At 36.5% G+C, this 13254-nt stretch overlaps 1 protein-coding gene across 2 annotated transcripts in view; it reads left to right on the top strand.

Annotated features, from left to right (window-relative positions):
• The window catches only part of FBXO11 (F-box protein 11), an 81727-nt gene that overhangs the window by 47975 nt on the left and 20498 nt on the right, over positions 1-13254 (top strand). The window contains exons 4-9 of one of the 2 annotated variants that reach the window (XM_061991553.1): positions 1600-1741; positions 3033-3162; positions 4242-4325; positions 4408-4540; positions 9473-9579; positions 9671-9782. In XM_061991553.1, coding sequence (XP_061847537.1) covers positions 1600-1741; positions 3033-3162; positions 4242-4325; positions 4408-4540; positions 9473-9579; positions 9671-9782 — 708 coding nt within the window. Of the gene's footprint in view, positions 1-1596; positions 1742-3032; positions 3163-4241; positions 4326-4407; positions 4541-9472; positions 9580-9670; positions 9783-13254 lie in introns of both variants that reach the window. The other variant, XM_061991552.1, reaches the window with a different exon arrangement.

Genomic DNA, 13254 nt, shown 5'->3' with positions numbered 1-13254 from the left:
CTTTGGTACAGCATCGGTTTTTGTTGAATTAAAGTGGCATGTACCTATAGTTTATGACTGTAAGCTGTGTTACCGTTAAGAGCAGCCATCAGTCAAATGAGTAATTGGTTACCTGCCATCTCAAAGGAAATCAGTATTTGTGAATCACCAAAGTGACATTCATTCAGTAGTGCAACAAGAAATAGGTTCAGGGAAAGTCACTGCAAAGTCATTAATAGTTCAAAACTTCAACAAACCAATCTGACCACAAATGTAAGCATAACATCCCAGAAAAAAAGGTTTAATCAGTTCTCTGTAGTGCCCAGGTTTTGGTGATGCGGTGTGTAGACCACATCATCTTAGCATATTCATAAAAGCCACAGTTCTGATGCTTGCAGCTCATGTCTTCTCACTCTTCTAGCTGGAAATAAATAGGTTACTTGTTCTGCTTTGCCCAGGGTAGACTTGGGCCTTTTGTGTATGTGTGTGTCTAATTCCATATGGAAACTACTTCTCAGAATGTTTTTCCCTCATATTTAGTAGGTTGTCTTTCCGAGGGTCACCTTAGTAGTCTTTCCGTAGTAGCCAAAGTCGTGATCCTGTTGCTCCCTAGATTCAGATGTTCTAGGAAAAAAATGAATAATGCAAGGGGCATTACATCGATGTAATTGTGTTATGAATGTAGCAGGAGCTTCTACTGCCTTGCATACAAATCCTCTAAACCATAGAAGCTGTTCTATGTGGCTCTACCTGAGAGAGGATCCTAAAGATAAGAACCAAATGTGTGGTTTGTACAAACAGAACTCTTTTGCTGTCAGGCTGCCTGCCACAGAAGGGACTTGTGAGAACACAAACTACAGATAGGGATTTCCTATGTGAACTATTATATATAGAGTGCACATGTGCCCAGTAGTGAGGATTTGATGATGTGTACTCATGTCTCTGCAGAATAGTACAGGAATGCTGCTTTCTCAAACCTCTCACAAGAAATACAACATCTGTCAAGGCCAACACTTCTTCTGGCTTAGATTCTTCATTTTGACAGAAGGGGCATTAATGGGAGTAAGTGGAAGGAGGAGACTTTGGAATTGTTACTGTCTACTGATTTCCTGCATCCTGGATGTCCTTTTTCCTAATGTATTCGCTGTGGAGGAACAAGGAAACTGTCCTAGTAGTTTTTCTAGAGTAACTTTTTTTGAGCAAATTGTTCTGTTTGAAAATGTTTGCAGAGATTTTGACTATGGGACTGGATTATTATTACTATTATACGGATAATGTGGGTTAATTGAGCCATAATGAAGGTGATATACTGACTCCTCATTGCATCTGAAGGATCCACAGTAGCCTACTTAATATGTGCAAATGTATGCAGATTGATTCCTTCAAAAGAAAAGGTGAACTAAAAAGTTTTGATAGAGGACTTGAAGTCTTAACTGCTACCTGATTCCTTTTGCCTTTAGATTTAGATGAAAGATACTTTTTTTGTTGTTTTTTAGAAAAAGAAAACAAAAAGCTGTTTTAAATGGAAGCCTTTCAAATGTTGTTGGTCACTTGTTTTGGTGACAATTTGGGCTGGTTAAGTATGTCAATAATCTCACATGGGTTACTGTTTAATAGCAGCACCTGCAGAACAATATCTTCAGGAGAAGTTGCCAGATGAAGTGGTTCTAAAGATCTTCTCCTACCTGCTGGAGCAGGATCTCTGTAGAGCAGCTTGTGTGTGTAAACGCTTCAGTGAGCTGGCTAATGATCCCATTTTGTGGTAAGTAAAAAGCTATTCCTCATTATCTTGAGGAATATTAAATGTACTGGCATCTTGTGCTTCACAATCGAAAAATTGAAAAGGTTGGTCACAACTAGTTGAATTAAAACCAAATGTGTTTTAATATGTCTAATTTACTTAATCTCTTAGTTAAGAATATCTGATTATATCTGTTAAATGGTGAAACTATTAATTCTCCAGCAGTGTAGGTAGTTAAATAACAGCTGGTTTAAAAAAAATCAGTAGCCATTCCTTTCCTTCTTCCCCCCTTTAACCTTTTTCAGGCTTCTATGGAGACTGGTACTTAACACAAAAAACCCAGCATTTTTTTAATGTTAGACACTACTTTTGTCTGGTTTCTTTTTGATTTGGTTAGATTTTTCTTTATTTTGTCTAATGGTTGTTTTAAGTGTTTTACCTGATATGAATCCTCCATACCTATGAGTTTTTGACACCTTGGATAAATGAGATCTAACTTTTAAATTTTTTTATAAGGGAAAGAAATAACATGTGTTTCTTAGGCTATTCTTTGAAGATTAAGACTAAAAGAAAAATAATAAAATTTCCGTATAACCACATCACAAAAATACCTTTTTCTCTTCCCTGTCGTGAAGACAGTTTTGGGAATGTCTTCTCAGATGAATTACAACTTCTGAGATTCAGTGACACCCCCTTAGGTCCGGCTTAGTATTGGCAGGCTCAGGCACTGCATTTATTTATATTCTTGCACTATTCAAAAGAATCCTATTGCTCTGTGTTATTTCCTTCCTTTTAAGCCACTCTCCACTGATGAACTAATTTTTAAACACAGTGCATCATTTGTTCTCTGAGAACGTTTTTGGGGTTTTTTTCTTTGTTTTATTTTTTTCTTTCTTTTTTTCCCCAGCTTTTTTTTGACAAGTCGAGGAGGAGATAGTGGCTTGAGTTTTATTATTCTTATGCTACTAACTTTTATAAGTGTAGGTAGTTCATAGAGAGTTAGGTTTGAATTCTAAACAGTGTAACCAACTGCTTAAATTTCTTAAAGGAAATTACACGTTGAACTCTTTCACTTGGGTCGTGAAACACATGTCAAAATTTTTCTTAGAAGAACACATATGTCAGTCTAACAGAAAAATTGCTTGGGAACTGTTTTAAAGTATTTGATACTAATCTTGGTCAAAGTCATTGTCAGGCTTGCAAATGCTGTTGGAAAACTCGGGTTATAACATTTGGCATGTTAAATTACAATGGGAGAGTAATCAGAAGTACATTATTTTTTTTTTTTTTTCTGCTCCACATTTCTACTCAGGAAAAGATTGTATATGGAAGTATTTGAGTACACTCGTCCAATGATGCATCCTGAACCTGGTAAATTTTACCAGATTAATCCAGAGGAATATGAACATCCAAATCCCTGGAAAGAAAGCTTCCAGCAATTGGTAACAATAGTATTCATTTAAATTTCAATTTTGAGATGGTTTATAAAAGTAAAACCCCCAACTTCTGAAATGTGGGTGACAATAGTAATTTTGGTTTTAAACTTTTAAATAAGATGATGGGACTGAGGAGGTGGGGAAAGATTTCTCCATTCTTATGCAATAGGGGGATATCTGAAGTTGTTTCTTGTTTTGAATCACCCTTTAGAGTGATACATCATGGTTAAGGGGAGTGGTTGAGCATCTAGATATTTTATCTTGAGTTTTCCACATGTATTTCATCACTGAATTTCTGTGGAAGATGGTCACGATCTGTGCACCAAAAACTCCAAAGATACTCTTGTTGTTATATATTATTAAACCAGTATGCATGCTGGTTATTAGATTTGTATGCATTTTCCTTTAGTAAACCAAACAGTATATTGATAACATCACTTGTGCCTAAATAGTGATTTACAGCTGATGTGATTGGAGCTAAACAAGTTACCTTTAAGGCATGTGATTGAAACTCTTAATCCAAAGTGTCTAGGGTATTGTAGGAATGGCTGGGCATGATATTTGAAAAACACAAGCAAGGGAAATAAATATCAAGGTGAATATATGACATAAAACTGCATGTAATTGGTTAATGAAATTCCCCCCAAAATGGAAAAAAAAATGCTTGGCTGGGCTTCTTTGTTCAGTACTCAATCAAAAGGGAAGATACAGGATTCTTTTTTCCTCACCATATAAATGCAGTTTGTTTTGTGGCAAGCTGTTAGAAAATCAAAAGATGTGAATAAGAACATTTGTTGTGGAGTGGATAAAGTATATAAAGCTTTTTCTGTTGTTCTAGAGGCTTTTGGCAGTGTGAGTGGGTTAACCTCCTGGTTTAGTGGATCACTCGCTTAGGCTCAGACTTTTTTTGGTGTTGCCATTTCTAATTGGGTGCCTAATATGGGGGCTCAGAATATGGTCCTTAGTTCCTGGAACAAACTGGTACTAGCAAATGGCTTGTTAATTATAGGATTGGTAGATCTGTTGTCTGTGCAGTCAGACCCACCTATCTGTGAGCTTATCATAAACCATTTTCCTTGTTTCAGTACAAAGGAGCACATGTAAAGCCTGGTTTTGCTGAACACTTCTACAGTAATCCTGCAAGATACAAAGGAAGAGAAAATATGTTGGTACGTTTCTAAAGCAGTTCTTGAGAATATTCATGTATCTTTGCGTGGGTATTTCTCCCTAAATTTGTTTCTTCTCTTCTAGTATTATGATACCATTGAGGATGCTCTTGGTGGAGTTCAAGAAGCTCATTTTGACGGACTTATCTTTGTTCACTCTGGTATATATACTGATGAATGGATATATATAGAATCTCCAATCACCATGATCGGTGCAGGTATTTAAGAGCATCTTTGTCTCAAAGTATGACTTATATTAATTACCATCTTAATTAGAAAGGTATTTTGGTGTATTAAATATTCAGTAAAAATGCCCATCTTTCTTCATCAGTCTAGTAAATAAGTATTTTTCTGTGCAAGTGTTACAAAAAAATAACAGATGCTTCATACTGAAGTACCATTATCTGCTTGATAATTCTTGGAATAACTTATTTATCCTTTTATTTCATTAGAAATACTCAGTTACCTGGCTGCAATTGAAATTAATATATAATATATATATATATGTCTCCAGAGCAGAATCTACTAGTGGGAGCAAGCCCAAATTAGTATCTGTCCCATTTTTTTCAGCATCATAATTCCATCTTGAGGAATGAAATGAGAGCGTCCAGCAGAAAGATTCTGAGACTAGAGGTTCTTTCCTTGTTTATCTCCCAGCTATTCCTCACAAGGAGAAGCTTTATGGAGAAGAAAATAACACTTTCAGAATAGGAAAGGTTTAGAAGTGTAATACCCCTGGCTGTAAATTGTGGCAATAGTAGAGATGTTTGTTTTTCCCGTCCTTACTGTGAGGATGGTTATCCTCAATAGTATGATAATGTGGTAAGAATTAAGACTTTTCTTAATGTCTGGTAGAGATCTTAGTCAAGAGTTCTCAGACCTCTTGCTCCTGTGGTGACACAGAAGGAAACTGCGTGCTGTCAGCTTTTTCAGAGATACTGTCTGAGTTGGTTTTTTTTGGTTGTTGATTGTGGGTTTTCAGGGGATTGGGTTGTTTGGTTTGGGTGGGGGTTTTTTGGTATTGTAAGCTTTGGGTTTGGGGTTTTTTGGGGTTTTTTTTTGAGGAGTCCTTCATTCCAGGTGTCTATCTGTTCTGTGTATCATGTATTGTTCTTGAATGTGAGCCTATTCGGACACTTCTTGCCTGGGTTTTGCAGGCTTGGTAATGAGAATGGTTTTGAACAATGCAGTCAGATTGTTCCAGTGTTTGTCTTAAAACTTGACTTGCAGATCTGCAAGATGCAGCTGTGTTAGTATGTTAGCTTGTCGGTTCATTACTACATTTCTGAAGCTAACATCCTGAGCAATCCCTACTTCCAGTGCCTTGGTTTGTGTTGTGGAGAGGTTTTGGACCTCTAACTGGATTCCTTTTCGATGAGACTGAGCCATGTTCCTGGAATACTCTTATTGCACTCTAGTAATTGATGTGCATTCAGTGAGAGAGACCAGACTAGGACTAGTCCAAAGTCACAGTCTCTTCTACCCTCCCTATATGTATGTATGTGGCATAGATGTCTGATTCTCAGCACTATTTCGCTCTGTAGTACCGTTCCTGTCATACTGCAGTACTTGCTCATGCACACATGGCCTTAGACAAATAACAAAATATTCCTGGCTTCTGTTTCACATAGGGGAGGACAGTAATAGATGTCATAGGGCAGGTAGTATGCATGAAGTGTTTAAAATCTAGACAAAACTACATCAGTATAAAAAAAATCCTCAATTACTTTGTGAATCTTAAGGTGACATCTTTGATATCTGGTTAAACTTCTGCAGGTCTCTGGTTCCTGTTAAGGTTTAAAAGACCCTCTGCTTTCCCTTCCGCTGGACTGAACTGTTCTTCTAAATAACAGCTTATCTTAACTATAGTCCTTTAAATGCAGGGGATCTGTACAGTGTATTTTTGTAATGGAATAGCTGTCTTGGGGAACAAAACCTCCAAGAGAAATCCAGAAATGCTAGATGTATTTATATTTCAGTTTCTGGCACTGCTGACTCTTCACTTCCTCAGACCTTATCCACTCAATGGTGAATGATATTGTAGAGAGAGTCAATTTTCGTTTGTCTGGAAAAGAAAACAAATTAAAGTGAACCACTGAGCCTTGGAGAACTAGCTCTTCTGTGTTCAGTCTGGCATGCTTTTCAGAATGGTAGGATTAAGGCAGCATCAAATCTCGCCACAGTTCTTCTCAATTTTCTTTAATAGTTTCTTCTGCAGACTTCTGAAGAAGCACAGAATTGTTAGAAGGTCAGCTTTACATACCTCAAACTTTCAAGAAGTTTCTACTTTCTCATATAAGCAAAATATACTTAAAAGGATAATGCTCGGTATTCTAGGTTTGTTCTGTTTAGTTTTGGAGTTATCTATTTCTTGCCTTATATCTAGGAGAAGGAATCAGGTTCAGAAGGAAGCCTTTGGAGATATGAGCTAGTGCTGTGGCTTAAATGAACTGTCAAGAAATAAGAAGCAAGAGCAGAAATCCTCTAAGGAGACTGATGCATCTGGTTCAGTGGACAGAAATACCTATTTCTTAAAAGAATTCCCTTTTCCAGGGTTGGGAGTGGGTAGCACTCACTACATTCTGAAGAATGCAGATCTTCCATGGAGTGCTCATCTTACTCAAGACAGAGCCTCACATCTCAGTAGCTGGGTTTCAGCAGTTGTATAGATGTGTTCTGATCTGAGAATCTTCACTGTATATGTGGGGGTTTTCTGTATTTTAAGAGATACAGCTTTTGTTTTTACTTCATTTTCTATTTGACTTAAATAATGTGCAAGGAAACAAAAAAGGGATTATCAAAGGATTTTTCCAATCCAGAAGAAAATAGTAAAATCAGTAAGAATTACTCTCATTTTAAGGGCAGAAAACTCTAAAATGCTGAAGACTTTCATAAGTAGATATTTTCTTGTTTGAGTGCAAGGGAACTTTTACGTTCCTGAACTCTTCTTTAAATACCTATTCTGCATCTTTGTATTGAAAATTGTATCTTAGATTAGTTTAGAGCTTTGTTCTTTGCTATGCATGTTACAGACTACAAGTTCTAAAAGAGCTTTTGCACTTTTCTTGCCTGATATGATTGAACAGGATCACAGTTATTTCCTGTACAGTTATTTTTCTATTAATGCATTGAAAAGTGAAGTTTGTTTGTTCCTTGTGAGGAATAAAAGAATGCTGAGGAAACATCCAGTTAATTTAAATACTTTGAGCAGTTCTTTATTGAAGGCTTTCTGATAAATTATTTCTAAATGGTGTCATCTCAGTCCTTAAACTGTGTGAAGTGTGATCCCATGGAACATGGCTCCCATAAACTTCAGTAAATAGACTTTTTGGGAGATATATTTTGCTCGATTATGAAATTAGGAGCCTTTTCTTTCCTTTCCCCTTTCTTATACTGTTTCGTGGGGAACAGTACAAGTACTGTTTCTTGTATTGTTTCTGTCTTCTAGATTGGTCTAAGCCAAAAGCTGGAATATCTATATTTCTCTCAAAAATTCTTTTGCAAAGTTTGAATACGACGTTGAAGAGAATTTCTTTGAATTTAGAACAAAATCAATGCTTCAGCAAGTCCCCTTTCCTTGTCAACCTTTTCTTGTCTGGGGATCTGAATGCAGTGATCATACTAATCGACATGTTCCATAATAGGCATTCTAAGACCTCCCAAACTCAGAGACTGTGAAGTGACTTACGTGCTGAGTAGATGTCTGTAGAAATCATTGTCCAAGTGCATGGCAAACGCTTTTTGGCACAATTCCACAAATCTATCTGCTTTGCTTCTCTGAGAGGAAACGCAATTCTGATATTAATTTATGACTCTTTTATTTCCTTTTAAGGCCTCTATTTATTTTCTAATTTTGGATCACCTGCAATATTGTGAGGCCATTCTTTCTCAGATGCTTTAGTATACTGATGTATGGATGCCAGCATGTTTGCACCATAGTGAAAATGTAGGAATGTTACCAGGCCACAGGAAAAGTATTTTGTATGATGACATAAGCCCTCATCAAAGCCTATCTTAGTTGTTATCTACTACTAAATGAATAGTGGTATGAAGAAGAGCTAGACTACCTTACATTACTGCAGAGCTGCAAATATTTTAAGCAGAGATCTAGCTTTTAAGATAGTGAGAACGAGCTGGATAATGATGTAAACATTGCTTCATCCTAACTGGCACCTTTCTACCTGAGTGATAAAGAACAGGACATACCATTTGCTGTGCTAGTGTCAAGATCTGCTTAGAGAGGTGCCGTGTGCAGGCTCTTCAATAAGATACAGAATTCAGAGCAAATATCTGATCGTGTGTGTGTCTTAGGAATAGTTTAAAATTACTATTGGGTAAATTATCTGCCATCATATGTGAAACTTCCATATTTACATTTCATATATCGAGGCAAGCTTCTTCTGGCTTGCATATTTAATGTACAGTTCTGAATCAGACAAATGCATCTTGCGTGTGAATGAGTATGGTTGAATTTATATCAATGTAAGACTACTGTTAACTTGTGCTCCCTCTCCTGGCTGTTGCCATACCAATGTGACATTTCCTTTGGATTAAGAATAAAGACTTAACATAGGAAATCAAATTTCAGGTTATGGGAACTTGCAAGTGAAACATTTTGAAACCTTCTGTACATATGTTCAGAAATATAGCTCAGTCTAATTTTATAGGATAAACAAGGATATCGGTTCAAAACTCTGAATGTTATGTGTGAGAAGTGTGAGGTCACTTGTAGGTCATGAGCAGATTACTAAGTAGTTGTTTAAGTGGGTTCAACTTAGTGATGCAATGTATGTATTTAGGTTTTATTAAAGGTTTTAGAATACCAAAATAAATTTTACTTGGTAACAGAATTACAGTGCCTCTACAGTGGTGTCTATGTTTAAACTGTTAATTCAGCTCATAAGTAGTAGTCAAAAAATAGCTCTGCATGAGAGAAGATTCTTTTTTCTCACAGTACTAGATGTTAAATTGGTGCAGGATTGTCTGAGTTAAAGACTGCTTTGTCTATTATCCTTGAAACTTTCCGAAGACTATATGCCAAGAAAAAATTTCATTTTCCTTTGTTGCTTTGAGCAGAATTCTGTAAATCTTTTGAGGATTCTTTTTTTTTAGTGGCATAAACTAAGACTTAATAAATATCTTCTTTGCAGCACCTGGAAAAGTAGCAGATAAAGTTATAATAGAAAACACTAGAGATTCCACCTTCGTTTTTATGGAGGGTTCTGAAGATGCCTATGTTGGATATATGACAATCAGGGTAAGAGTCTCTAACTTCAGCAAAACTTTAATTTCATTTTAATGCCTGAGTAGTTTAATAAATATTGCATTTCTGTGTTTTCCTTTTTCAGTTCAACCCTGATGACAAATCTGCTCAGCACCACAATGCACACCACTGCTTAGAGATTACCGTGAACTGCAGTCCAATTATAGATCACTGTATTATTCGAAGTACTTGTACGGGTTAGTGGGCTCTTTATTGCTTGAAATTAACACTGTGTTTAAAGTTACTGAACTAACCAGGGCACAAGGAAGCAGCACACAAATAGACTCTGGTCATTGTTGGCGTAGTTCATTTTTTGATACGGGTGTTTAATACTGGTCTACAAAGAATCTTCTGCCTTGAATTGGTGTTTTTACAATGACTTTTCTGTGTTCAAGACTGTTGTTGTAATGTATACTGGGCCTTCTGTTTCATTCAGTTTGGATTCTCTGGGAAGTTAGTTTCAAACCTGAAAAGTGACAAGTTGATATCAACTTAGTTGGTTTTGGTATATGTATAGTAGTAGCTGGCAGAAGACAGCATTTGGAGGAGGCACAATGGAACTTACACATTAGGTTCATTGCAGTATGCAATATTGGGGCTGTGGCATTTTAACAGTTGTAAGCTGTTACTGCTGAGCTACGTTTACTTTCCTGTCAAGGGTAGAATGATTTGACATACTCAAGTATGAGTCCCTAGCTGTACAGACAGAAGAACTCACAGTATGGAAAATGAGACTAATTTTGCCATCAAAGATATAATGTGGAATTTATACCACCCGATTTCAGAAACATTGGTAATCTAGATTCAGGAAAGAGAGGGTTAGAAGCAGTGGAAGTGAGAGGCTGGATGACAGTTCACAGTCATTGTTAGGAAGATGTGGCAGTTCACAATCACTAGACATAGGATATGGCAAGTTTAATGTGTTTGAGCACAGCTAGATGAAATAGAGTTGCAGTGGCAGAAGAGGTACAGGGGAATTATGATACTGAATCTTTGCATAGAAATGGCAATACGAACTTTACTTAAATTCAGCTAGTGAAATAGAATGGATCTAGACAGCAGACTATGCATAAAGATTTCTCAGCTCAACATAAAGGCAAGGAAACGAGATCTGCAACTAGGTTATAAAAACTACACTTTTCTGATACAAACTATGGAGGAAGGAATTCTGCAGGGAACCGTATCAAGAACAGTGGAAGGATTCCTTGTATGTGCCTCTTAGAGGAAGATCTGTTCTTTCTTGGAGGTTTCAGGCTATAAAACACTATGCTTTTGGTCAAGGCAACTCCACACTTCACATTAGCATCAGTTTTATTTTAGACATATCAGCTAATATGTGGAAGCATTAAAAATGAAAAAGGAGGAACAAAGGACAGCTAGCTGCTCTCAGCATCCTGGTTTCTTTGTTTAATGCTAAGTGCTGGGAAATTGAAGTATGTGAAGAAAACTTGTTCTGGAGGTTCCTATATACCAGGATTGGAGAGCCTGTTAACAAATTAGAGGAATTAGATTGGTTTCTTGGACCACATTCAGCTTGGTTATAAAAGTAGTTTGAAAAGCTACATGGCTCCATGTTGATAAATGTGCTTATAGATAAGTGAGTAGGTCTTGATGTTTTTGTGAATTGTTTACTAATATTAAGCCTTGATAACTTTTTCCATGACTACTTTTTGTTATGGAAACCTGTTTCAGAGAATTTTTTACTTTACCCTCTTAGATACTCTGGATTTCTGAATATTTGCTGCATTGTTGTTAAATTTCTCATCAATTTTGGAGGCTGTTTGTAAGCTGTAGTGACATCACTTATTGATTATTAATTTGTACGGATTTTTTTTAAATCCTACCAAGCTTTGCTATAACCTACTCAGGAAGTACTGAGTGTATGTAAAATGGGAGGAAGAATGGCAATCTGCCAGAAAAGGCATTTACTGTTTCCAAGTCGTTGACATCTTTAAAATATTGATCCATAAGCATTCAAAATCTCAACCTCTTTCCTAGCACATGCTTTATACACTTTCTGTGGGTCAAAATCTCAACCTCTTTCCTAGCACATGCTTTATACACTTTCTGTGGGTCAAAATCTCAACCTCTTTCCTAGCACATGCTTTATACACTTTCTGTGGATCTCCTAATTGCATTACATATTTCTACATTATGTCATATGTAAAGTTCTTAATGTGTGTAATATGTAAAAGGGGGAGCCATGGAAGTGCAAGTGATTTAAGTTGGAGATCTCTTGCTGCCAGTCCAAAGCGTCTTTGAAATATTTTAAAATAAAATCTAAATGGTGAGATCCCAAGTCTAGAGGTTTTATTGTATCTGTTAAAGAAGAAGTCTGTATCAGTTCTCACCTCAATAGATAAAAAGTAGTGGATGACAGTGTGCCTTTTTGAAGTATCGCTTAAGCATTCTGAGCAAACAAAATAAAGCCTAAAGGAGTAATATAATAATGAAGTCCGGTGAACTGAATCAGAATAAAGATTACTTTTGTTTAAATAGGCAAAATGTGGTAGAGGCATGCTTGTAGAACACTGGGCCCCAGAAATCCACAGTTGCTTGGCATCACCGAAAGAGGGAGAGGGAAGGAGAAGCAATTACGAAATACAAGAAATGAGAAGTTATCAGCAATTAATAAGAATATGAAACTATCAATTGCAGGAAACTGTGGAGACTCCCCCTAAAATACAAACATCTCAACAAAATACCCCCCTATTCCCCCTCCACCAAAAAGAACTTGATAAAGAAGGCAAAATATAACATCTGGCTGGAAGAGACAGTGCTTATATCTTAACTTGGAGAATAAAGGGCATTTTAGCAGTGATGCTGATCCATCATATAATGAAAGAATTTGAATGGCAAAGTGTTGTGTAATTTCTGTTCCATATTTAATGAGAATAGGCAGGAATGATAAATGTGCTCATGCCCCAGAAGGGTAATGAAATATGTTCCACTCTTGACAGTAACCACGGATGAGGTTAAACAGTTGTAAAATAGACATTCTAAAATCATGCAGGAGTTTAAAAAGAACTGGACAAGAAATCTTCTGGGTTCCTATTACGTATCAACAGTAACTTGAAACCTATGTGAGATGCTGTGAGTCCCTGGGGAAGTCAGCATGAGGGAGACAAAACAGGGTTAAGTATGGCAAGTAGTAGTGCTTATTGATCCTGGGTAGAATAATGAGATGGTAAATGCAGAGGCTGGGCCAATCAAGAATTTAAAATTTATGATTGAAGCAAATTAGTGTGTATTTACAGAAAATTATAATGGTTGCATCGCACTGTTAGCGTTTTTGCTTACTTTGACTAAAAGAAGTCCCAGTGTAATTACATAGATCCTTGAAAAATATTTTACTTCAATGTATAGTGACCTAAAACAGTAGAATTTTGCAGAATTACCAGAGCAAACATAAAACAGATGAAGAATAGCTTTCTGGGTAGTGATAAATGGATTTTTTGTGGCTTTTTCAAAGATGACTTCTAGACTTCAAGTGACTTTATCAGTGACTTGCAGAGAAGTAGTTAAAATGCATATCTATGAGACTTGTAGACAGTGAAGACTTAGAGTATTATAAGTAACCATGAAGACAGGTTGCTGTGCCATTTTTTGGAAGGGGACTCTCAAAAAATAGTCACATCAAAGCGGTCAAGTGTGAAGTTATATACACAA

The sequence above is a fragment of the Colius striatus genome, chromosome 2 (genome assembly GCF_028858725.1).
Source record: "Colius striatus isolate bColStr4 chromosome 2, bColStr4.1.hap1, whole genome shotgun sequence".
Lineage (NCBI taxonomy): Eukaryota > Metazoa > Chordata > Aves > Coliiformes > Coliidae > Colius > Colius striatus.
This window is presented reverse-complemented; position numbering and strand designations above follow the sequence as displayed.